General features: G+C 45.8%; 1 protein-coding gene across 1 annotated transcript in view; it reads right to left on the bottom strand.

Moving 5' to 3' along the window:
* Positions 1-24,045, bottom strand: part of LOC310834552 (low-density lipoprotein receptor-related protein 2-like) — a 48,616-nt gene that overhangs the window by 19,715 nt on the left and 4,856 nt on the right. The window contains exons 4-20 of the mRNA XM_083718127.1: positions 23,551-23,775; positions 21,446-21,559; positions 21,227-21,346; positions 19,994-20,119; positions 18,874-19,080; positions 16,179-16,347; positions 14,194-14,359; positions 12,357-12,579; positions 10,642-10,767; positions 9,714-9,941; positions 7,309-7,620; positions 6,543-6,752; positions 4,088-4,564; positions 3,306-3,521; positions 2,196-2,437; positions 1,651-1,777; positions 441-616 (exon numbers count right to left, since the gene is read on the bottom strand). Of these exons, the coding sequence (XP_083574253.1) occupies positions 441-616; positions 1,651-1,777; positions 2,196-2,437; positions 3,306-3,521; positions 4,088-4,564; positions 6,543-6,752; positions 7,309-7,620; positions 9,714-9,941; positions 10,642-10,767; positions 12,357-12,579; positions 14,194-14,359; positions 16,179-16,347; positions 18,874-19,080; positions 19,994-20,119; positions 21,227-21,346; positions 21,446-21,559; positions 23,551-23,775 (3,464 nt within the window). The remainder of the gene's footprint in view (positions 1-440; positions 617-1,650; positions 1,778-2,195; positions 2,438-3,305; positions 3,522-4,087; positions 4,565-6,542; positions 6,753-7,308; positions 7,621-9,713; positions 9,942-10,641; positions 10,768-12,356; positions 12,580-14,193; positions 14,360-16,178; positions 16,348-18,873; positions 19,081-19,993; positions 20,120-21,226; positions 21,347-21,445; positions 21,560-23,550; positions 23,776-24,045) is intronic.

The raw sequence follows: 24,045 nt of genomic DNA on the forward strand, positions 1-24,045 counted from the left end.
AAGATCAAACCTATCCATTCTGAAGGAAATCAGCCCTGAGTGCTCACTGGAAGGACAGATCCTGAAGCTGAGGCTCCAATACTTTGGCCACCTCATGAGAAGAGAAGACTCCCTGGAAAAGACCCTGATGTTGGGAAAGATGGAGGGCACAAGGAGAAGGGGACGACAGAGGACGAGATGGTTGGACAGTGTTCTCGAAGCTACCAGCATGAGTTTGACCAAACTGCGGGAGGCAGTGGAAGACAGGAGTGCCTGGCGTGCTCTGGTCCATGGGGTCACAAAGAGTCGGACACGACTAAACAACAACAACAGTACAACTCTGTGGACGTAGCCCCTTCTCATGCTAACTAGAAAGAATATACATTGGTTAGGTTTGGCTGCTAATCTCCCACAAGCCCAAAGTGGTAGCATAGTCAACATCCAAGAAGAAGCAAACTTACAGGCCCGCTAGGAGACTTGTAGCAGATCTGGGAGCACGACCGCCGGCATGCAAGAGCACAATCCCTGCCTTCATCGGTCCCACCCTGACAGTCTGGTCTCCCATTGCACACCAGAGTGTAATTAATGCAGGTTTCACCACACTGGAATTCATAGCCCAGGCACTTCCTCGGCTTGCCTGTGTAACAGCAAGAAAAAAAGCCCTCAAAGTCTGTACCAGCATTAAAACACAGAGCAGAAATAAATGGGTCTTCAGAACTCTTAAGGGGCCAGGCTGTTACAGCAGTAAAACCTGCATGCCTTTTTACCAGTGGATTTTAAAGGCACTGAAGAAGAAGGGCATGCAACTGAGAGTTGAAGAGTTTGGTTTTCCAGTTGCTCATGAGTCTGGTGATAAAGGAAGGAACTGCAGGGGAGAGGGTGGTGAGGATTCAGCAGCACTCCCCCACCCCTTTAAAATTGCACCTCCAACCCCACTGGGGCAGATGTGGATTATTTTTTTTTTAAGGTCTGCTGCTATTGCATGTACTTTGGCTTCCATTTTGCTCATCTGCCAAGGGAATACCACACAGCAGGGTCAAATCCTGCTCATGTTCTTAAGAGCGAAATGGGTGGCAGTGAAGATTATTGCACTTGCATTGCTGATGAAATTACTGCAGGCTCATTAACAAGCTTGCAGGGATGCCTATTACAGCAGGTTTGGGGAACCAAATGTTGTACTATAAATGCCATCGTCCTGGGCCATGTTTGTTTTGGGCTGACAGGGGTTGTAGTTCAGCAACAACTGGAGAGCCAATGGTTCCTCACTCTTGTATTAGAAGTTCTGATCCCACTCTAGACCTAGCGCTGGGTGTTGCCATTTCTCCAAAAAGTGAAGAAGCTTTCTATGGAAAGTGCAGGTTGCTCCCTAACACAATGAAGCTGCAAGGCTGTCAAATCCACTCTTCCTTCTGCTATTCTAGACTAACCTCAAGGTGTTCACTTGAGGATTTCCCCCTCCATACTCGTTTCAATTTCTCCTTTACAGAACGTGATTTCTCTGCTGCTGAACAGCACAAGTAATTTCACCACCTAAGACTTTTAAAGGCAAGATATTTTTCTTGTGGCTCTTGAATGGGAGTGCCACATAAGTCCAAAGGGGAGAGCTGCTCAGTGGTAAAGACTTTAAGCACCAGCAAAAGCTCTTGCAAGGGAAACGCGAAGAGTACTTACAGGAAGTCTCATCACTCCTGTCTCTGCAGTCTGCCTGCCCATCACAGTACCATAGGTCCGGGATACACTCAGAACTTCTGCATTGCCACTGATTGTCACCGCACTTGTGCTCTGGCAAACTGCAGTCCTGCAAGGAGAAGGCATTCAAGCAAAAGGGAACACACACACACACACACACACACACACACATACACACACAATTTCTCCTTTGCAGTTTTCTTGTGCTGCAGGGATAACTACACAACCTAGAAATGGAGTTTGGAGCACTCAAAGGTACTTCATTTTGCAGGTGGCTGCTAAGAATTTGTGCTTGCTTAAAAAGCAACCTCTTTGTTGTCCATGCCCATCACAAATGCTGTAACTTTTGGACTACCCAGGTCCTGTAGGAAACGCATGCGCATGCTTGCATGTAATTGTTACTGCTTTAAAAGAAACGGAATAGCTGTCTTCTGCCCTTAATATATGTTTGTAACTGATCAGATCTTTATAAATAGCCGATTTGATGGCACTCTGCATTCGTTGCCAGTTTACACACACACACACACCTGTTCATCAGATTCATCTTTGCAGTCCTTATCGCCATCACAGAGCCATTCCTTGAGGATGCACTCTCCACTTTTAGGGCAATTGACTTCATCCGAATGGCAGAAATGTAGTTTTGGGGCTACTGGGCAGCCTACTTCATCTGAGCCATCCTTACAGTCCCGGTCTCCATCGCAGTGCAGGGAGTACGACACGCACTGGCCACTTCTGCATTGGAATTCCTGTTCAGTGCACTTTGCATGAACTGCAGGGACAGACAGCAGTGTTTATTGTTTCTAGAAAGCACCCAAGAGATTTCACTCATATAGGATTCATGAACAGTTGAATGCACTCTCCCCACAAGGATCAATGTGAAATATATTTAACACAGGCTACACAGAAATGCATCTGGGTCCACAAACCCTGTAAGAATTGACATATGATTCAGCAGTTTAAATTGTGTGAAGATATAATGACCCGCTATCATATGAATTAGTCCTTCGACTGTCATAGCTCCAGGAGATGCGGATATTTACATATCCCTTTGGCAAATAAGCCATGAGGCTACATATGGGTTCAGGTTTGATGCCGACTGCATATTTATGAATGGAACATCCTGATATTTCACACAACCAGGAACAGGAAAGTGCTGTCCTTGGTTGCAAATTGGCTGCTGCACCAACAGCTGTAACTGCACCGGCAAATGCAGAATGGGCTTTTGGGATGAAGAGATGCTACAAGCCTCAGGACATCTACTGGATTCAAGACCTAGCCCTCCAGCCCATTCTGAATTCATCACCCAATTATCCAAAACAGTTAGTAGTCCAAAGCCATTGGCTCCTGGTTCAAGAGTTAAGCATCATTTGAATTAAAAAGTTTCTAGCAAGTTCAGACAGTGCCACCAAAACTTTTGTTGCAAGCGACGATGCCACCCTGCAGGTTCAGGAACAAGGTTAAGATACCTTCCCAAAGGCAGCCTGTTAAGACACAGCAGGTGGCAGTGTTAGCTCAGGGCATGTGTCTTATGCTATGCTTTACCCAAGCTATAGTCAGGAACTTTTGTAGAAAGCTGGCAATTTGGAAGCCGAATGTCCCCATTTGGGCACCGCTCTGCCAACTGGGTATTTGCTCACCGCAGCCCTGTTCATCGGCGCTATCGTGGCAGTCAGGGCTCCCATCGCATAACCAACTCTCAGGCACACAGCGCATGTTGTTATCGCAGCGCAAGGCACACTCTGGAGTTGGCACCCAGCAGCTGGCTTCATCCGAGCCATCGGGACAATGTGGAATCCCATCGCAAAGGAACCTCTCACGAATGCATTTGTTTCCACTTAGACACTGGAAGCTTCCTTTTAGAAAGAAAGAGACATGAACAAGTTAAGTTCAATGGCCAGGCCTTTCTGTGGGACTGGAGAAAGCAAGCACATACTTCCTAGATTTAAAAAAAAGTTGACAAAATGATAGAGTAAGGTGGTCTATCATGAGGCCATTTTTGGCGGCTCTCAGCAACATCTGATGCCTTCCCAAAGCCAGGTAAACAACACTGGGCTTTGGAAAGGAGGCCTAAGTGCTCTGACAGGGTCCTTGAGTCCTTCTTCCTTCTTCCCAAAGGCTAGTAAGTGTTTTCCCAGCTATGGGAAGAAGGCTTTTGGCAGACAGTGAGAGGGCTGGAGAAGGCCCTCAAATTCTGCCCTTGCTCCCTTCCTTCCTCCCTAGTCAGCATGTCTAACAAGAGCCAATTTTTTAATAATTTAGGCAACTCTGTAGGCCTGCAAAGGTTTGACCTTAGCCCAATCAGCCACATTTGTCATGCTAGGTCCTTTGTCTCGATGGCGTAGGAGATGGTCCCTCCATTATTAAATTTCACCATCTGCAGTATTAAGCTATTCACACACAGCATGGAAGAACTTAGTACCTGGTTCACCACAAATGAGGGAACAGAAGTCTTCATCGGACCCATCCATACAGTCCTCATCTCCATCACAGACATATTCAAAGGGCACACACCCCTGCCCATCTAGGCAAGGAAGTTCAGCCCACCTACAGGGCACAGTTGTTAAGACAGTGGTATTGGTTGCATTTGGTACTGTTGTGGTCTTGGTGGTCTTGGGCGTTGTTGCCTTTGTGGTGGTCTTGGGTGTTGTTGCCCTTGTGGTGGTCTTGGGTGTTGTCGCCCTTGTGGTGGTCTTGGGTGTTGTCGCCCTTGTGGTGGTCTTGGGTGTTGTCGCCATTGTGGTGGTCTTGGGTGTTGTTGTGGGTGTAGTAGTCAGCACTGTTGTCCTTGACGCTGTAGTCTGCGCTGTTGGTCTTGCTGCTCCAGCTGAAGTAGTACCGTTAGTAGTTGGTGCAGCAGTGCTTATGAGAGCAGGCTTTGTAACAGGAACAGAACGCACTGCAATTAGAAAGTTAGCAATCAGTTCCAGTTTCTTCATACTCCTGTTCACATTGCACTGACAGTTTGTGTGTTTGATGGCCAACCTTTAATCTTTATAGGAAAACAGAGCACTTGAGAATAAGCGTTGCGGTCATCTTGTAGCTGCCAGACTGGTGACTGGGAGTGGCCCCTGGGACCATTTAACACCGGTCTTAAAGGATCTACATTGGCTCCCGGTACGTTTCAGAGCACAATTCAAAGTGTTGGTGCTGACCTTAAAAGCCCTAAACGGCCTTGATCCAATATACCTGAAGGAGCGTCTCCACCCCCATTGTTCAGCCCGGACACTGAGGTCCAGCTCCAAGGGCCTTCTGGCGGTTCCCTTACTGCGAGAAGGGAGGTTACAGGGAACCAGGCAGAGGGCCTTCTTGGTAGTGGTGCCCGCCTTGTGGAACACCCTCCCATCAGATGTCAAGGAAATAAACAACTACCTGGCTTTTAGAAGACAGCTGAAGCAGCCTTGTATAGGGAAGTTTTTAATTTTTGATGTCTTAAAGGTAAAGGGACCCCTGACCATTAGGTCCAGTTGTGGCCAACTCTGGGGTTGCGGCACTCATCTCGCTTTATTGGCCAAGGGAGCCGGCGTACAGCTTCCGGGTCAATTGGCCAGCATGACTAAGCCACTTCTGGTGAACCAGAGCAGTGCACAGAAATGCCGTTTAACCTTCCCGCCGGAGCGGTACCTATTTATCTACTTGCACTTTGACGTGCTTTCGAACTGCTAGGTTGGCAGGAGCAGGGACTGAGCAACGGGAGCTCACCCCGTCGTGGGGATTTGAACTGCCAACCTTCTGATCGGCAAGTCCTAGGCTCTGTGGTTTAACCCACAGTGCCACTCGCGTCCCTTGATGTCTTTACTGTGTTTTAATTTGTTGGAAGCTGCCCAGAGTGGCTGGGGTAACCCAGTCAGATAGGCATTATATAAATAATTATCATCTCATATTTTTTTTGGCAAGTGTGCCCCATCATCTAAAAGACAGTTGGCGCTCCTGCCTACTTTGTTAGATAGGCAGTCCTTTAGCAGTTAGAATTGTTTTGCCTCTAGTCTGTTGGATCTGCGTTGTGCTTCTGCCTGATCCCTTGCAGATGAGAAGCAGGAGTATAGGCCTAGTACATGTCATGGCAAGTCTTAGGACCCATTCAGGGTTGGGGAGCGCTTTTGGCCCAGCAAGCCAGATCCTTACCTCCACACCTGGCTAACTATGATAGGTGGTCAGGGATGATGGGAATTGTAGTGCAAAAACAGCTGGAGATCCTAGTTTGGGAAACACTGTGCTTGTGTGTGTGTGAGTGTGTGAGAGTGTGTGTGTGTGTGTGTGTGTGTGTGTGCGCGCTTGTGTGTGTGTGTGTGTGAGTGTGTGAGTGAGTGAGAGAGAGAGAATCACCTTGCAAAAATGGACCAAAGGTTTATCAGATAAGAATTTCTCTAGACTAGTAGTGCCTAGTCCTCTGTTGAATGAAGCTCACAAGCACAGCATGTAGCAGCATGCCCAGGACCGCAAATTCATTTCAAGGAAGAAACCCGACTCAGAGGTGATGGCCATGAATTAAGCAAGTTGAATTCCCAACTGTTTATAAAGCAAACAGTGGGTTTCTACAGCTGTTATAAGACCCCTCCTCCCCTGCACAATAGCATGGCCTTAATGATCAACAGCTGCAGGCACTATGGGAGATAGGAACTCTCATTCCCAGGCAACAATTGCAGTGAACAATGGTCCAAAACATTCAGCAACTGAACTTCCTACCGTAGCTTTAGAGGGCACTAACAGTAAGCCAAGAACTCATGCGCTGAAAAGGTGATGTAAACATGTAGACCAGCAAGCATTTTTCTGCAGCACATATTTCATAGGGACGATTGAACCACATGCTTTGGTAAGGCCCTCTGGCTGTTTAAATGCCCAGCATAGGAATTCACAATGGTGACAAGTCAGTTTACCTGTTCTCAAATTTGTGTCAAAGATCATCATTGCTTTCTGTACGTTGGCTACTTGCACAGCAGAGGGCACCCCTGATCTTCTGTTCCAGACCACAACGGTTGTTTTGTTGAATGTCACCAGGTAAGGTCCATACACAGCTGCCACGCCATGGGTCCAACTCTCTTTTATACTGTATGTCTTGCGTGTGATGAGGTTCAGCACCTTCAGCCCTACGAACAAGGAAACGCTTATTATTCCATCGCAACAAGAAACCAAAGTGTGCTGTATATTTACACAAGTCACAGCACAACTAGTTTCTAGAAAGTTGAATGGGACAGCCCAGCAACCTTAGCAAATAAGGGCTCAAGCCAATATTGTTTTTAAAAGTTTTTTTTTAAAAAAAGAAAACACACACCCATACCCTCAAAGCAGTTAGCAAGGAAATACAGTGGTACCTTGGGTGAAGTACTTAATTCATTCCAGAGGTCCGTTCTTAACTTGAAACTGTTCTTTACCTGAAGCACCACTTTAGCTAATGGGGCCTCCTGCTGCCACCACCCCGCCGGAACATGATTTCTGTTCTCATCCTGAAGCAAAGTTCTTAACCCGAGGTACTATTTCTGCGTTAGCAGAGTCTGTAACCTGAAGCGTATGTAACCTGAGGTACCACTGTATTGCCTGTTCTCAGACTAAAGAGTGGGAACTGCTATCAAAAGAGGGCTTTGCAGTGGCAATGTTTGTTTACTGCTGCACAGCTAGCATGAGAACCATCAACATGTAATTTACCATAGTCTTTGGAAGCCCAGAGGAGGCTACCCGAGCTTATGTCCAAGGCAACTGGAAGATCTTCTGTCCAGGCTTCCTTCCCCACTTCTTTGATACTGCTTCCATCAAGGTTCAGGCTCTGAATTGGTTTCCCACTTTCTAGCCAGTACAAGGATGCTCTCTTCCAGTCTAGGAACAGGTGCCAGATAGCAGCCTTCGCATGATAGAGAACCTTCGTCGTCATGCCAGCAAAACTAGTAACCTTAATTTCAGTTCTGCTACAGGTTAGCCAATATAGGTCCCCAGAAGTTATATCAACAGCCGCTTCACAGACTAGGGGGGAAAAGCAAATGTAAAAAATTAAGCTTCTCCTTCCAGTCTCAATGGAAGCCCAGCTCATCAAGGACGTCCACTTGCAAAACCAACTTCCATTTCCCCTCCCTCTTTCTCCCTGCACATCGTGAAATTGGCTCAGGGTGGGGGGGACCTTGGTTAGAGAAGTGCCCCAAAACATTAAGTGGTTTGTCCCACACGCTTTCTTGACCTTTCCCTGGCCGTTTGCCTATAGGCTTGTCCACACTTCCCCTAGTTCTGTGCCTAGAAAGCAAAGGGGTCTAAGCATTTTTGCCTTTGCGCTGCTGCTTTCCTCCCCCACAAAACCTGCTCTTTAGCGCTCAATCGGTGATTGACATTTGCTCAGGTTCAGTGGTAAACAGCAAGTCTTCTCAGGGGGAAGCGAAAGCATAAATGAGCCTTATGAAAGCATGATGGGTCGTTTTTTATTGTCCCAATCTGCTAACACGGCCTGGGGTAGTAATCACACCAATGGTAAAATTCTGTGCATTTCTGGGACAAATTATGTTGCAGGTGTTTCCTTTGTTTGTGGAAGAAAAATGGCAGGTGGTACCCGGCTGAAATTTGGGGGCATTGCACAGGTGTCAAATGTCCTGGGAGGATCACCTGGAGGTCTTCTGCTGTGTGAACTGCACAATGAAAAGTGCACCGGGGGTGGAGGTGGAGAGTTACTTGCCGCACAAAATAGGATGAGGGGTAATCTTTAGGGCTAAGCTACCAGCTGCAGAGGAGGATCAGTTCCTCCATCGGTTTTGCTTTTATCCTTTGCGTATTGCCACAAATTTAATCCACTGTCCTCGCTGCATCTGCCAAAGCTGCCATTGCTCTTTCGCAGCTCTTAGCTGAAACACTCCTTGCAGAGGGAAGGGTTGGGTTAAGGGCTAAGGGCTTTTCAAGTTACAGGAACATGGAAGCGAGCCCTGTGCTGCTGGGAAACTACCATATTTTTTGCTCTATAAGACTCACTTTTTCCCTCCTAAAAAGTAAGGGGAAATGTGTGTGTGTGTCTTATGGAGCGAATACAGGCTGCGCAGCTATCCCAGAAGCAAGAACAGCAAGAGGGATTGCTGCTTTCGCTGTGCAGTGATCCCTCTTGCTGTTCTGGCTTCTGAGTTTCAGAATAATTTTTTTCTTGTTTTCCTCCAAAAACTAGGTGTGTCTTATGGTCTGGTGCGTCTTATAGAGTGAAAAATACGGTATTTCCCAGACCTCTTGTACTCCCTCTTCCCACTGCAAGCCACCACAGCTAAAGCACAGATGCTGAACAGGTAAGGAAGCTTCCTTACTTCAGAAGGCATATCTTTCTACTGAAACATTTGTCATCATTGGTACTGCGAGCACTTAGATGCCCCTCTGGAGGTAGCTGTAAGGTTTCAGGCTGATGTGCACATATTTTCTGGCCTGTCTACAAATCCTTTTAAACGGGTGCAAAGCATGAGCTCTCCCATAGACAAAAGAGCCTTCTCCAACAGGCGAAGATTCCAAAGCTAGCTAAAGGTAGAAGTACTGCTTTCTACCGCATCCCTTTCCTCTTTGTGCAACACACTCCTAAGAAGCAGCAGAATAGTGACCTTGCTTGTTCTGCTATGGCACTATCTGTCAGATCTGTGTTTGAAGACTTACTGTACTCCTGTGCAAGGCCTCACTCGCTTTTATGGCCTTTTGCTTCGTCTCTTCCCTGTCCAGAGCACAGACCGTAGACTAGAGATCCTAAAGTTATGTTGAGTCAAGTAAGAAATTAGGGGTTACGGCACTGCAGCAGCTGGACCACATTGTGCCAAACACTGGACTGCTTACAGGAAGTGTATCCGTAAGATAATTATGCCATTAACTCTAGCTGCAAGGACTGAATCATGAAATGGGTGAAGAGGTAAACTGCTGTTCCCTTAGCATCCCGCACTGTCTGCATGTTGATGCTTTAGGGAGCAAATATAGTCTGGAGCAGACTGGAAACCAACCAAGTAAATTCTCTTCCAAACCCATTTCTTGTCTTGCCATCATCATTAGGAGTTTGTTTTAGAAGTCCATGCTTCATTTGCGTAGAAGCTCTACAGCAATGCACAGGAGCTCACCTGGCGAACCTGTAGGAATTATTAGTTTCGCTTTCGTCTCTTTAGTGAAGCGCATCAGTTCTCCTTTGTCATCAGTCCAGTAGATGAATCCCCTGCTCCAGTCCATGTCCTGGAAGTAGACGTTTTCTGGCCACTCCTGAATCACTTCATGCTGCTGCAACACTGTCCCCTTTGGGTCAACTTCCAGCTGGTAGATTTGCTTGTTAGTAGAATACAAGACATTCAGCACTGCAGGAAGAGTACAGGAATTGAGGAACAGGTCTTGCACAACTTGCTAGCCATCCCAGCTCAGTGTCACCGTATTATTCAACCCAAGTACTGCTCTTGCTATGACGAATAGAACAAGTTATGACTTCAGTAGTCACCTGGGCATCTTATAGGCTTGATACCTGCACCATCTGATTTTGGTGCTAGAGTAACAAGCTGATGCTCAAGTAGTCATGCTAGTTGCTCAGTCAGTTTAAAGCTATAGACGAGATGCTGGGAAAGCATATATTACCACAAGCATTCTGGCCAATTGGATTTTGCATTTCTATTAAAGCCAACTGAAGACAGACCTGCTTTAACTTTCTATGGCAGGAAGGCTGAAGTGGTCACCCAGCCTTCCCACGGCTCCAGAATGCAATGTTTCGTTTTCTTAAGTGTGTCAAAACATGGTGATGGACCAAAACAGGAGATTCAAAACAATCCTGTCTGAAACTGAGCTTCTGGGACTGTGTGACAGGTTTCTATCCAAATCATGGACACATCTCCATTCTAATCAACAGCTAGATAAAATTTAGCACCAGCAGTTTCTCATAAAAACCCCAGAATGCAATGTAGCATAAGCTTATCTGAACACTGGTGTTTAACCCACCCTACAAAGAGGGATTCTCAAAGTGGTTTGTGGAAGGATTTTCACTCCAGATTTAAAAGCGCACAAGCCTACCTGCGCATTGGTTTGAAGGCAGGAGGAAAGTGTCATCTGGACAGGCACACCTGTAGCCCTTGGGATGAGCAGGTGACAAAAGGCAGATATGGCTACACAATCCAGGTGAACAGGCAGCTGTGTTACCTAGTGACCAAGATGACAAGTTAGACCAAGAATGGGTCCATCCCTTCCTAGGTTGAATCCAGTAATTAAACTTAAGTTCCCATGTATGCACAGACCACATGTATTGCACACAAATGCTGAAGTTGATGCTAGCCACAGAATTCAGCAGTATGAGAAGATGGTTCTCATTTTCAGGCTCACCCCATCTACAGACCTTAGAACATGTATAAGACACCAAGGCAGCTATTTAGATAGCAAGAGCAAGCAGTTGTCTAAACCAGAGTTTTCCAAACTTGGGTCTCCAGCTGTTTTGGGACTACAGTTCCCATCATCCCTGACCACTGGTCCTGCTAGCTAGGGATGGTGGGAGTTGTAGTCCAAAAAACAGCTGGAGACCCTAGTTGGGGAAACCCTGGTCTAAATCATACTTGGAGCCACTTTGAGATCAAGCAGGTTGCACGCTGACAGAAGGAAGCAGGCTCCCCCAGGAAGATGCTGTCCAAATTAGGACTTGCCTACCCAAGCCTACCCTGAACATGTAGCACCAGCCAAATCCCTGACCACCTCACATTTACAGTGCAAGTGTCATTGCAACAAATGAATGTTTGAAAAGTGCCAGAACTCAAATAGCTAGAGGGCCAAATTGTCTATGCGGCAGATACATAGAAACCACGTCCACCATTTCACCAAGTCAACGCTCCTTGAGCCTGGGACAAGATCAACTGGACTTCAGTTTGTAGTTAGGTTTCAAATTAAAATGTGAAGTGCTAGATTTCTAAAGCTTTCAGAGAGAAGAGTTAACATTTAAAGGATGAAAAGCTACTGAAGACAATATGTTTTCTCTTAGATTTCCTTAGTAAGCACATTTCTTTCCCTTCCAAGGTGCAAGGATTCTTGACCAGAGGACAGACATCTACGTAGAGAGCAAGGGGGGGGGGCTATACTTCAAGGCCCATGGGCCTTCTAGCTCTAAAGAGATCTTAATATTTTGTGAAGAGTTGTTCAAGGCTGCATTGGGGACGCACTCCCTACACAGGGATAGGACTCCTTTATATTGGACACTTCTGCTTTCGTGTTAGGCACATAGAGGACCTTGTATGTGGAGGCTTAAGCATGTGCATGCTTACCTAGCTGCATGTTCTGCCGAACAGAGCTCTTGGAATGCTCCCAACTGGGAGATACTTCCAAGTCCAACTGGTGGCCATTACAGTAGTTATGGCTGTCAAGTTTCAGATTCTTGAGGAAGCAAAACTGAAGGTTGTAACAGGACAACTCTATGGCAGAATAGTACCATTGGGGTTTATAGCCTTTGGGTCACCTTAGGCACCCTTGGCCCAAGACAGGCCACTTGCCTCCTCCCCCAACCAGACATGTACCCAGCCCTCTACCAAGACAACAGTTGGTTTGTTAATATTAACTCTGCCTGGTCCTGGGTATAGGTATTTAAAGGCAACACACGTGAAAGTGAGGAAATGAAATAGCCATTCCTGCTACCAGACATGTCTTGCTCATAGCTACATAGCTAGAGAGATTTAAAAATTGTTTTGTTTTTTTAAATGCTTCCAATCCACCGTTCATAAAAAAAAAATGTTCTCGGGCGTTTTACTCACTTTGAGGCTGCAGTAGCTCATTCAGTACTGTGAACGAAGACACTGAAGAGTTCAGCAACACACCGACACCTGGGGAGGTGAGGGATGCAGACAGCAATTGCTCTTTGTCTGCCCAAATGATGGAATTCTCAAACACAGCAAGTCCTAGAGGGGTCTGTGCTTTCAGCAGCTTCTCTGGGAAAGTGTACCTGCCAGTGCCGTCGGCCTTGATAGTCTCTATGGACTGAAGAGCAGAAAAGCCAAGTCAGAATTCCCAAACCAGACGGAGGGGACTAGCACTCAAGCGCTTCAAGTGACAATTTTCTATGGCCTTCACCAGCTAATGAGCAGTTCACCTGAAGGTCTGGGGAGTACTGCTGCCCGCCCACCAGAACACCAAGCCAATTCAGAAGTGCTGGCATGGAACACACAAACACTCCTGTTGTTTACTGTGCTATTACCTTCCCATCGCCGCCACCGTGGGCTACATCATAGTGCAGACAGCTCAACTAGAGTCAAGGCAACCAAACAAGGTTCATGTCCCAGGTGTATACTAAAACTACTGTTTTACTGAGCAAAGCCTTCCTCCAGAGGTTATGTGCAGACACATGCCATATGTAATTGCACCACTGTGCATTTGCCCCCTCAAACCAAGGTTTTGTATTTTTCTTTGTGGACAGTCCTAAAACTACACTTCATTAAGAGATTCCTAGAGGGCTAAGGGCTCAAGTGGCTTCAGGGGCACCAAGTGGCTTCTGTCAACTTCAGCTGGTGGCCCAGCTGTGCCCCTATCTGGACAGGGAACACCTAGCAGTGGTTCTCAACCTGTGGCTCCCCAGATGTTGTTGGACTACAACTCCCATCATCCCTGAGCTCTGGCCTTGCTAGCTAGGGTGATGGGAGTTGTAGTTCAACAACATTTGGGGACCCACAGGTTGAGAAAGGCGGACCAGATTATGTTGCCTACACTCTGGTAACCTTTAGGTTAGATTACTGCAATGTGGGACTGCCTTTGAAGATCTGAACCTGGAGAAAAGTTGGACAGCTGGATTGCTAACCAATGCAAGACTGTCTGAACATATAAACACCAATTTTGGCTAACTGCACTAGCCTTGAATCCTGTTCGCAACTCCATTTGGCTATAGTGCTGTTAGGGTGTGAAACCTAAGACGCTGGCAAGTTAGCAATGTCATGTGACTTTAAGTAGTCAAGCTCGTTAAGTTGTTAAGTTGCTCAGTATATAAAGAGTGTTTGTTTTCTCTGCCTGCGGGGCGTGAAGCAAAAATGTCTGAAAGCTCCGGAGGTGTTTCTGTTATCTTTCTGCAATAAACCTGTCTTTGGAAAGACAGGCTTCCCTGTGTCGTTATTCCTTTGCTACTGAGACTCCGAAGCTTGTACTGCAACAAGAATCTCTGCACTGGACTTAATTAATGCTCTGCAAAGAGAACTGTTGCTGGTTGCGCAGCGGAAGCGTTTACTGGACCAGTACACAGACTCTCTTAAGTGCTTCCTCAACTAGTCCAAAAGGGACTACCTTCTCACATTTTAACAGGCTTGCTCTACTGTGCAAGGCTGCCCGCTCACTTAGAGCCACATTAGACATGACATGCATTGTATAGCTCTTTTTTTTTAAGTAAGTGGGTGGGGGGTTGGTACTGTGAGTTGTGAGTGCAGGGAAAGAGGACCTTCAAACCCTTGTCCTTCCCTTGCTCTGACTGGAACAGCACCAAACCCACCCGACTTTCCAGCATGGAAAAAAGCTTCTGTTGGTACCAGATGACAATGAAATGTTACATTCAAGATGCTACAGACTTGACATGGGCTTCTTTGTGAATTTCTGGTGCATCGAGTTTCATACCTTTTTATACGCACTGATCCAGTACAATCTACTAGTTATATGATCAAGAGTCAATCCAACGGGGTCTTCAGCGGTTACGGTTGCAAGTATGTGTCTGTCTGAACCATCCATCCCCGCAGCTTCGATCACAGTCCTGCCTCGTTCACGATTCACCCAATACATGTAGCTGCAATAAAGAGAGGTGATTAGAGGACTGCACCATGTTACTGGGTTACTCAGCACTGCAGGAGCAGCATCCAGTCTGATTGTTTTGGAACCAGCTACTCTTTGGCACGGGACGCAGGTGGCGCTGTGGGTTAAAGCCTCAGCGCCTAGGACTTGCCGATCGAAAGGTCGGCGGTTCGAATCCCTGCGGCGGGGTGCGCTCCCGCTGCTCGGTCCCAGCGCCTGCCAACCTAGCAGTTCGAAAGCACCTCCGGGTGCAAGTAGATAAATAGGGACCGCTTACCAGCGGGAAGGTAAACGGCGTTTCCGTGTGCGGCTCTGGCTCGCCAGAGCAGCAATGTCACGCTGGCCACGTGACCCGGAAGTGTCTCCGGACAGCGCTGGCCCCTGGCCTCTTGAGTGAGATGGGCGCACAACCCCAGAGTCTGTCAAGACTGGCCCGTACGGGCAGGGGTACCTTTACCTTTACCTTTTTACTCTTTGGCACGCTTAAGAGCAGAGCATGTCACACATCTCACTAATTCCACCCACAAGGAACATTTTCTTCCAAGTTAACACCTGAACAGATCCTGAAGTGCCTTGATACATCAGTGCTGTGGCTAAGCTTTCCAAGTTCCAGAATTCCTTTCTGCCACAGACTTATTCTGGCTACAGCCAGCTCATATACAGGACCTCAAGCTGGACCACGTTGTGTGTTTTCAGTGGGCAGTCGCGCAAGGCCTGCCTTTCATCACAGAAGTTGCAACACAAGGGACACAGGCTTGGGTGAGTGGGGATTACATGCAAGTACTCCTAGGAATTTGACTGGTAATTGTGTTGAGAGGGCAAGGGAGATCTTTATGCATGCCCAGAGGCATCTTTAAATAGATGCTCCAAAATATTCCAATTGAAGAACACCTTCATTCTCTGTACCTTGCATATAAATCCACTCAAGCCCTTAAAGCAGTGTTTCCCCAACTTGGGTTTCCAACAGCTTTTGGACTACCGTTCCCATCATCCCTGACCACCGGTCCTGCCAGCTAGGGATGATGGGAGTTGTAGTCCAAGAACAGCTGGAGACCCAGGTTGGGGAAACACAGTCCTAAACGCTCTGATCCTATTAAATTATCTAGGGGCAATTCTGCTACACTTCTGGAAGTGTCACTATAAACCATATCTCACCTTTGCCCATTTAGATTCAGTATTCAAAATGCCTTGGATACAAGCAAAACTTATTTGGGATCCACATAATCAACAGATTCCACCTAAACATTAGGAAGAAATTCCTGACAGTAAGAGCTGTTCGACAGTGGAATTTGCTGCCAAGGAGTGTGGTGGAGTCTCCTTCTTTGGAGGTCTTTAAGCAGAGGCTTGACAACCATATGTCAGGAGTGCTCTGATGGTGTTTCCTGCTTGGCAGGGGGTTGGACTCGATGGCCCTTGTGGTCTCTTCCAACTCTATGATTCTATGATTTATTGCATAGCCAAACTAAGAATGGAACATGTATAGACAGGGCATTAATTTGTTACCAGATTTTCTAGTTAACTCCACCACCACCCACCTCCATGTTTCTTCTACAGACACTCATTTTCCTACCCACAACATCCATTTGGGAAATCTGCTTCCTGGAGCTCTGTTGCTGACTTGGCTATGGTATGCCTACGGTAGAATAGGAAACTGCAGTACTGTACCTTAAGCGCTGCAGTGGGTCATCTAAAAGGAAGCTGCCTTTCAGATTTAATCCTTAAAATGCACCCATCCCTAGTAAAGCAATAGAGACTTCAAGCCAGGCTATTCCAGACGGATTCCAAGTCACGGCAGTGAAGCAAGGAATGTTTACCTTTTTTCTGGAAACGTAGTGAGTTGTTCTGGCAACACGTTCTTCTCCAGGATCTTCACGTAGCCTCTGCCATCACTCAAGCCAACAAAGATGGCGCCAGGGGCACTGCTGGCCCAATATAACTGCCCAGTGAACCAGTCTACAGATATACTGTTGACACTGCCAGCATCTAGGAGAGAAACATTTATAGAAGCTCAGTAGTTTCATAACCCTTACAGCGAGAGATCTTAAGACACGGCTAAAAAGGTAAAGGTACCCCTGCCCGTACAGGCCAGTCTTGACAGACTCTAGGGTTGTGCGCTCATCTCACTCTAGAGGTCAGGAGCCAGCGCTGTCCGCAGACACTTCCGGGTCAAGTGGCCAGCGTGACAAGCTGCATCTGGCGAGCCAGTGCAGCACACGGAACGCCGTTTACCTTCCCGCTGGTAAGCGGTCCCTATTTATCTACTTGCACCCGGAGGTGCTTTCGAACTGCTAGGTTGGCAGGCGCTGGGACCGAGCGACGGGAGCGCACCCCGCCGCGGGGATTCGAACCGCCGACCTTTTGATCGGCAAGTCCTAGGCGTTGAGGCTTTTACCCACAGCGCCACCCGCGTCCCGCAAGACTCGGCTACATTGGTCAAAAAAACCACGCTTTGAATGCATTTAGCATACAACACCAGATGGCGCTGGAGAGCAAAAAAAAAAATAATTTGCCATTTTACATAGCTGTTTTTTTTCCTTTTGTTATAAGGTTTTAATTTTAAATATTGTGCTTTTTCCCCATGTGTAGATCCATCACTGGAAAGCAACTTGTGAACTATCCAGCCAGCAGTGGCAGCCAGCAGAGATGCAGGTCTACTGTGGCTGCTGCTGCTTTCCTGCTGACTGAGAAAAGCTGCTCCACCCCAGTGCCAGGGGAAGGTAGTGTCGTGGTGCCTTGAAGTGAGGGCAATCAACTGCCCTGTTCTCCTTTACCATGAGGGAAGACAGCTCAGATCAGCAGCGTTATCAGCACAGATCATTGTGCGATATCCACAGTGCCTTGAAATCGGCTGTCCTCTCCCTCGAGCGAGAAGTATTAGATTGCTGTATATTGGCGGGTCAAAATCGTTATTGCTGTGTCATTTCAAAACTGATTTTGGCCAATAAAATCATACCTTGGTTCTTGAACAGAATGTGTTATGGGAGTCCATTTGACCAAACTTAACAAATCCCTGTGCTGCTTTTGTGCTGTATTTTAATTTGCCATGCCACTCCACTTAGGATTCCCATTTAACCCACTAATAGTTGAATATATTGCTTTCGCAGCCAATCCTGGTTTGGATTTACAAAAAATGTTGGGAGGTCAAACAGGAGTAAGCAACGATGATGCAAGGGTTTGTCTTGTCCACAAAAGGCAAACCCACCTAGATTGGTACTCCAAAGTAGAATGTAGCGTCCAACCAAGGAAGAATAGAGTCTACGCCACCATGTTTTCAGCTCAGAATATCTAGTCTTTTTACTTATGAGAACACATGCAAGGAATATTCTGTCCAGCTGCCAAGAAAATAAGCACCTGCTTTCAGTATTTAGGCCACTTATTAAAATTATGCTGTTATTTGTTACATTTACATTTAAACAGCAATTACTACTTATGCGCCTACGGCATGTGTTGCATGTTGTTCTGTCTTTCCGCACCTACTTTAAACCTCAGGCCAATTGATCAGCTGGTCAAAAGCTCACCCTTTTTCCAGTCCAGCACCACCCACTATATTACACCAGCTCTCGGTGTACTTTTAAAGTTCACCTCTACGGAGCAGCCTTGCTACAGGCTTCCAAGGACACAATGGGGTGCTGTAGTATTTGGCCAATGACTTAAGAGCTTTCTCTAGATATGCCTACGATTGAAGAATGGAGATGGAAATTAATGGATTACGCGGAACTGGACAGATTGACAGGGAGGATTCGCAACTGACGAAACCAAAGAGTCACTAAGGACTGGAGTAAATTTACAGAATATATTAAAAATATTTGTGATAATGATATAATGTTTGTAAGTTTTCAAGAAGCTCTGTAAGAAGATTTGGTAGAAATATTGTTTAAACAACATGGTAAGGTAAGATATATATAATGCAATATAAATTAAGAAATGTGAAGATCTGTGATAATTACGGAAAATTATCAGACATGTTGATGGAAGTCTAAAAGAAAATAAGATATGTGATGAGTTTTTGATGTTTAATGATGTTATGAATTTGTTTTTATTGGAAAATAAATAAAAATCATATTAGAAAAAAGAGCTTTCTCTAGATAAGGATGCAATTACTGCAAGTATATCAACAGCTTTGATATACAGCGCAGGTGGCGCTGTGGGTTAAAGCCTCAGCGCCTAGGACTTGCCGATCGAAAGGTCGGCGGTTCGAATCCCTGCGGCGGGGTGCGCTCCCGCTGCTCGGTCCCAGCGCCTGCCAACCTAGCAGTTCGAAAGCACCTCCGGGTGCAAGTAGATAAATAGGGACCGCTTACCAGCCGGAAGGTAAACGGCGTTTCCGTGTGCGGCTCTGGCTCGCCAGATGCAGCTTTGTCACGCTGGCCACGTGACCCGGAAGTGTCTCCGGACAGCGCTGGCCCCTGGCCTCTTGAGTGAGATGGGCGCACAACCCCAGAGTCTGTCAAGACTGGCCCGTACGGGCAGGGGTACCTTTACCTTTACCTTTTATATCAACAGCTTTACCTGGATAAAGAAGCATCTCATTTTTTCCTGGCACATAGATATGAAGCTTTCTTCCTTCATCAACCCAATAATAGGCTTTCCTTAACGAGTCGTAGGCAACAGAGCTGGGCGATGTCCTTACAGACATTAGAGTTTTCAGTTCATGAGTTTTTACATCCAGGACAGCAAGATCACGACCAACAGCCAGAAGCATTTTTGTAGCACCATCTGGAGGAGATTTTTCATTATTAGGCCTTGTCCCAGAATGCAATCCTGTTCCTTATTAGCTGTTGAGCTATAGAAAATCTAGCCAGTAAGAAGATATTCAAGCTACATCCAATAGCCTTATACTTACTAGAGTTGTCATTTATGGGAGACATGTGTTAAATATCTCTGCTTAGTAGCACTGCATGTACCCAAACTAAGACATGCAATCCTAACTTTTTGTTGCTTTTTGTATTCTAACCTCACAGATTGTCTGTTGAGAACATGCGGTTAACTTGCCCACAAGAGCTCAGTTCCCCTCCATTTGCCAGAAACCTGAGCATTGCCTCTACAAAAGAAATTACAAGTGTACCAACTTTTGCCAAGCTAGGCAGTCTTGTGCTTCCCATGTCTCCACCTGCCCGCAAATCAGCATTGAGAGCTGGAATTCATTGCAGCCACAGCAGCAAGAATCCCACTGGCCCAGAAATGGAAACAAGAGGAAATACCGACAATAGAAGAATGGAGACTGAAGCTGACTGACTATGCAGAATTGGACAGATTAACTGGGGAAAATTAGATATCTTCAAGACCAAAAGTTCATCGAGGACTGGGGGAAATTTGTTGAATATCTGAAAAGAACATGTGATGTGCAAACAACACTGGTGGGATTTCAAGAAGCACTGTGAAAGCAGAGATATATTGTTAAAAAGAAATAGGAGTGGAAGGGAAGTTTAATGGCAATGTAAACAGAGGAATGCGTAAACTGAGAAGTAATTATGGATGATTGTCAGAGAAGCCGAAGGAAGTCTGAAAAGAATCAAATTTGTGAAAATTTGACAGAATTGTATATTTGTGTTGGAAAATAATAAAAATTATTTATTAAAAAAGAGAGAGAGAGAGCTGGAATTCATGCTCCATGTAACTGAGGGCCTACCTGCAGTCCTACAAGTAGTTCCGTTGGAGAGCCAGTACCCATGGACACAATCACAGGTAAAAGAACCGACTGTGTTCTTGCACAACTGGCTACAGGGACCGTAAGCCATTGCACACTCATCAATATCTGCAAAGAACAAGCGGAGTCAGTGTAATGTACATAAGTTCCTGTAGTCTGGGAAGGGCTGCTATAGCCATGAAGTACTACTACCTTCTTAGAGCCTTGTATTTATTATTATGATCAATGCAATTTATTATATGATTACTATATATTTATTTAAACCACTTGCATTTATTTAAACCACTTTTTCACTTGCAGGACTCAAGGTGGCCTACGGATATGAACAAGTATCGCTAAAAACAGAAAAGCAGCCATTAAAAGCAATTTAACTACACACACACATACATAGAATCTGTTTGAAACATACAAATAATTACAACAGAAACAGCATGGTACCAGTCAATTCATTAATTCTTATTTTATTGTTGTTAGCCACCCTGAGCCCGGCTTCGGCTGGGGAGGGCGGGATATAAATATTATTATTATTATTATTATTATTGCCAATTCCCAAAAGCCTGTTGGAAAAAGTAGGTCTTCATCTGCTGGCGGAAGGACAACAAGGAGCCAGCCAGTCTGGCTTCTCTAGGGAGGGAGTCCAGAGTCTGGGAGCAGCCACCGAAAAGGCCCTCCCCCTCATCCCCAACCAAGCACACCTATGATGATGGCGGGACCAAGAGAAGGGCCTCTCCTGAACATCTCAAAACCTGGGCAGGTCCGTATGTGGGATTTTCTTCTTTCAGATGGTTTGGACCCCAGACATGTAGGACTTTATAGGTCAGAACTTTGAATCTGTGGCAACATCAAGGTCTATTTTGATGATAATCATCGATTTCCTTACCTGGACAGCTTGAGTGTCTTGGCATCCCAAGACCTCCTTGTAAAAAGCAGTATTCAAGCCAACTAGGAAGGCTCTTCTAGCAAACTGGTATTCAAGCTAGTGGGTTAGGACCAACTACTGAGAGTCGCAATCTGCTCTATGGCGTATTTCAAAAGCAGCACTATCACCATACAAAAAATGATTTTAAAAATCAGGTCCTCAAATGCGTATCTGGGATGAAAATGGGTCTTTGGTCAGAAAAGGTTGAAGATTGTTATAGTGTTATATCACAACTTGCAGTTTAGAGAACTTTCTCCAGTTCTAAATAGTGAGCGCCTGTTTTATTTTACATATACCTGCACAGTCTTGACCATTGGCCTGAAGATTCCAACCAGGACCACACGAACACCTCACACCCCAATGAGTCTCGGTGCACGTCTGCATGCAGCCTCCATTGCTCAGAGTGCAGTTCTTACCTAGATGCATAAAACAAGAGTTAAACAGAGCTGACACCCTCCAACAGCTGACTAGAAGACTCTTAATTATTTACTACACGAGTGTAAACAGTTAATTACCGCAGGTGCTAGGTTCATCGGTGCCATCTAAACAGTCTTTCACTTCGTTGCACATTAGAGATTCCATAATGCATTTCCCTTTATCACAATGGATCATTCCTTCTGGGCAGTAAGCTGTAAATCAGTTAGATTTATGCACAAGGTTAAATGTGTCAGCAACCAGTTCAAGACATCTAATGTATTGTGCGCCCTATTCCATTTCCTAGAGTATTTACACATTGCCTGAGTGTATCTACTACCATTGTAGTCCAGTTTGTTACACAGCCAATGGAAATAATAATATAATAATTTATTATTTATACCGCGCCCATCTGGCTGGGTTTCCCCAACCACTCTGGGCGGCTTCCAACAAAGTATTAAAATACAATAGTCTATTAAACATTAAAAGCTTCCCTAAACAGGGCTGCCTTCAGATGTCTTCTAAAAGTCTGGTAGTTGTTCTTCTCTTTGACATCTGGTGGGAGGGTGTTCCACAGGGCGGGTGCCACTACCGAGAAGGCCCTCTGCCTGGTTCCCTGCAACTTGGCTTCTCACAGCGAGGGAACTGCCAGAAGGCCCTTGGGCACTGGACCTGAGTTTCCGGGCAGAACGATGGGAGTGGAGATGCTCCTTCAGGTATGGTTTATAAGAAATGCTTTATAAGACAGGTTCAAGATACTGATTAAGCCTCTGAACAGTTTCAGAACTGGATATGTGAAGAGTGATGTTTTCATTTGGCCTTTTCTAAGACAAATCTGTCTGATACCAGCTCCAGATATTGGTATTGAAGACATGGTGTAATCAACTTTGCTAGAATATTAGGGTAGCACCCAATAAAATACATCTTAAATTAGCACTATACAAGTTTATGCATCTGAAAAAGTCTAATTCTGAAGAAAACAGCATCCTTAGTTTTCAAACACATGTTCACAGCAGCCAAAGTCTTAAGCTCAGTTTGGACAAGATGCAACCAGTTTTTAAAAATTAAAATATACCAGCATGGGCGTAGCCAAGGTGAGTCGGGGGGCAGCTGCCCCCCCCAATCAAAATAAAATAGAAATACTTAACTAAGCAATCACATTGGTTCTGCCCCCAACAGAAGTCCTGCCCTCCTTAACAAAAATCCTGGCTACACCCATATATACCAGCAGTGTGCTATGCAGCATCTTGTTGAACTGTGTTCCCTCATCTTCAACATACAGTAGCAGAAGACCTTAAACCAGCTCTGTCAAATACTTGCCAGCAAGTTTTTAAACCCCTAACAAAACTGAATCCTTTGTGGGGGGGGAGGGGAAGTTACTTGAAAACTTGCAGGTTTCAAATCTTGGGAAGCAGTTTTAGAAAAACTACTGCCCAAATAGTTTTGTACTTTTAAACAAACTTTATCCAAACCATCTACTGAAAGTTGCAGCCTGATAATCTCTTCCTGATATGTCTTCAGAGGGCAACTACATGAAGTCTCAAGCGCAATTTTTAAGATGCATTTTCACAACTGCATAGCTGTCAACTTACAGATTTGAAAATAAGGGACCAGCTGCCAAAATAAGGACCTGCAGCCTCACCTGTTCCAGGCACTCCAGTCTTCCTGTCCTCCTGCAGTCTGGTCAAACTCATGCTGGTAGCTTCGAGAACACTGTCCAACCAACTTTGTAACCAGAGGTTCAACTGAATAGAATCTGAATCACATGCACCACAAGGCCTATGCAACCTCAACTTAAGATGGCTCCCCAGCCTGGCTTTGCACTGCAAAGTTTGCAGCAGCATGTGCAACAAAATGGCGTCCAGCATTCAAAACCCCCCTCAGCTTGCATTAACTAGCCACACACAAGGCATGCAAGCTCCACCCCCCAGTCGTTCTTAGACTTCTTATTGGGGGAGCAACACAGCCAAGCAACACAGTTGGAGCCTCCCTCCTCCCTGGCCGGCAGGGAGGGAGGGAGAGGAGCTGCTTCCTTTGAAATTTAAGGGACATAATTTAAGGGACAATTAAGGGACATCCATCAATAAGGGACAGCAGCGGGACATGGCGCTGGAATAAGGGAATGTCCCTTCAAATAAGGGACACTTGACATCTATGCAACTCGATGGACACCTATATGCCTCTGAAAGGAGGCCAAGTGGCTTACCACAACCATCTTCATCCGAGCGGTCGCCGCAGTTGTCTATGCCATTGCACTTCCAGTCCTCCATAACGCACACCCTGTTCTTGCACTGCCACTGTCCAGCCAAGCAGTTTTTCGGGGGACAGTTTGCTTCATCAGAACCATCTTCACAATCTTTATGCTGATCACATACTTTCCAGGGATCAATGCATTGCTTATTTCCTCGACATGGAACTTTGTCTCCACAAACTGCAATGATATTGGAGCAACAGAATGAATGATTCGCCCTTCTAATCCTTCATTCATGTGGTCAACACCAAGCTCAATCCACTAGGAGGAAGCCTATGTGAAGGTCTAGGTTGGAAACTACCCCATCCTTCAACAGCAGACAAATGTTGTCTGTGTTAAGTTGTGGGTGAACATATCAGACGGCACAGCGATTCTTCAAACAGCTCTTGTTTATTTACAGGCCAGAACAGAACTGGACTGAAGGGTTCAGTCAGCCTGCTTATATAGAGC

This window comes from Podarcis gaigeae (assembly GCF_964106915.1).
Source record: "Podarcis gaigeae genome assembly, chromosome: 17".
Taxonomy (NCBI): Eukaryota; Metazoa; Chordata; class Lepidosauria; order Squamata; family Lacertidae; genus Podarcis; species Podarcis gaigeae.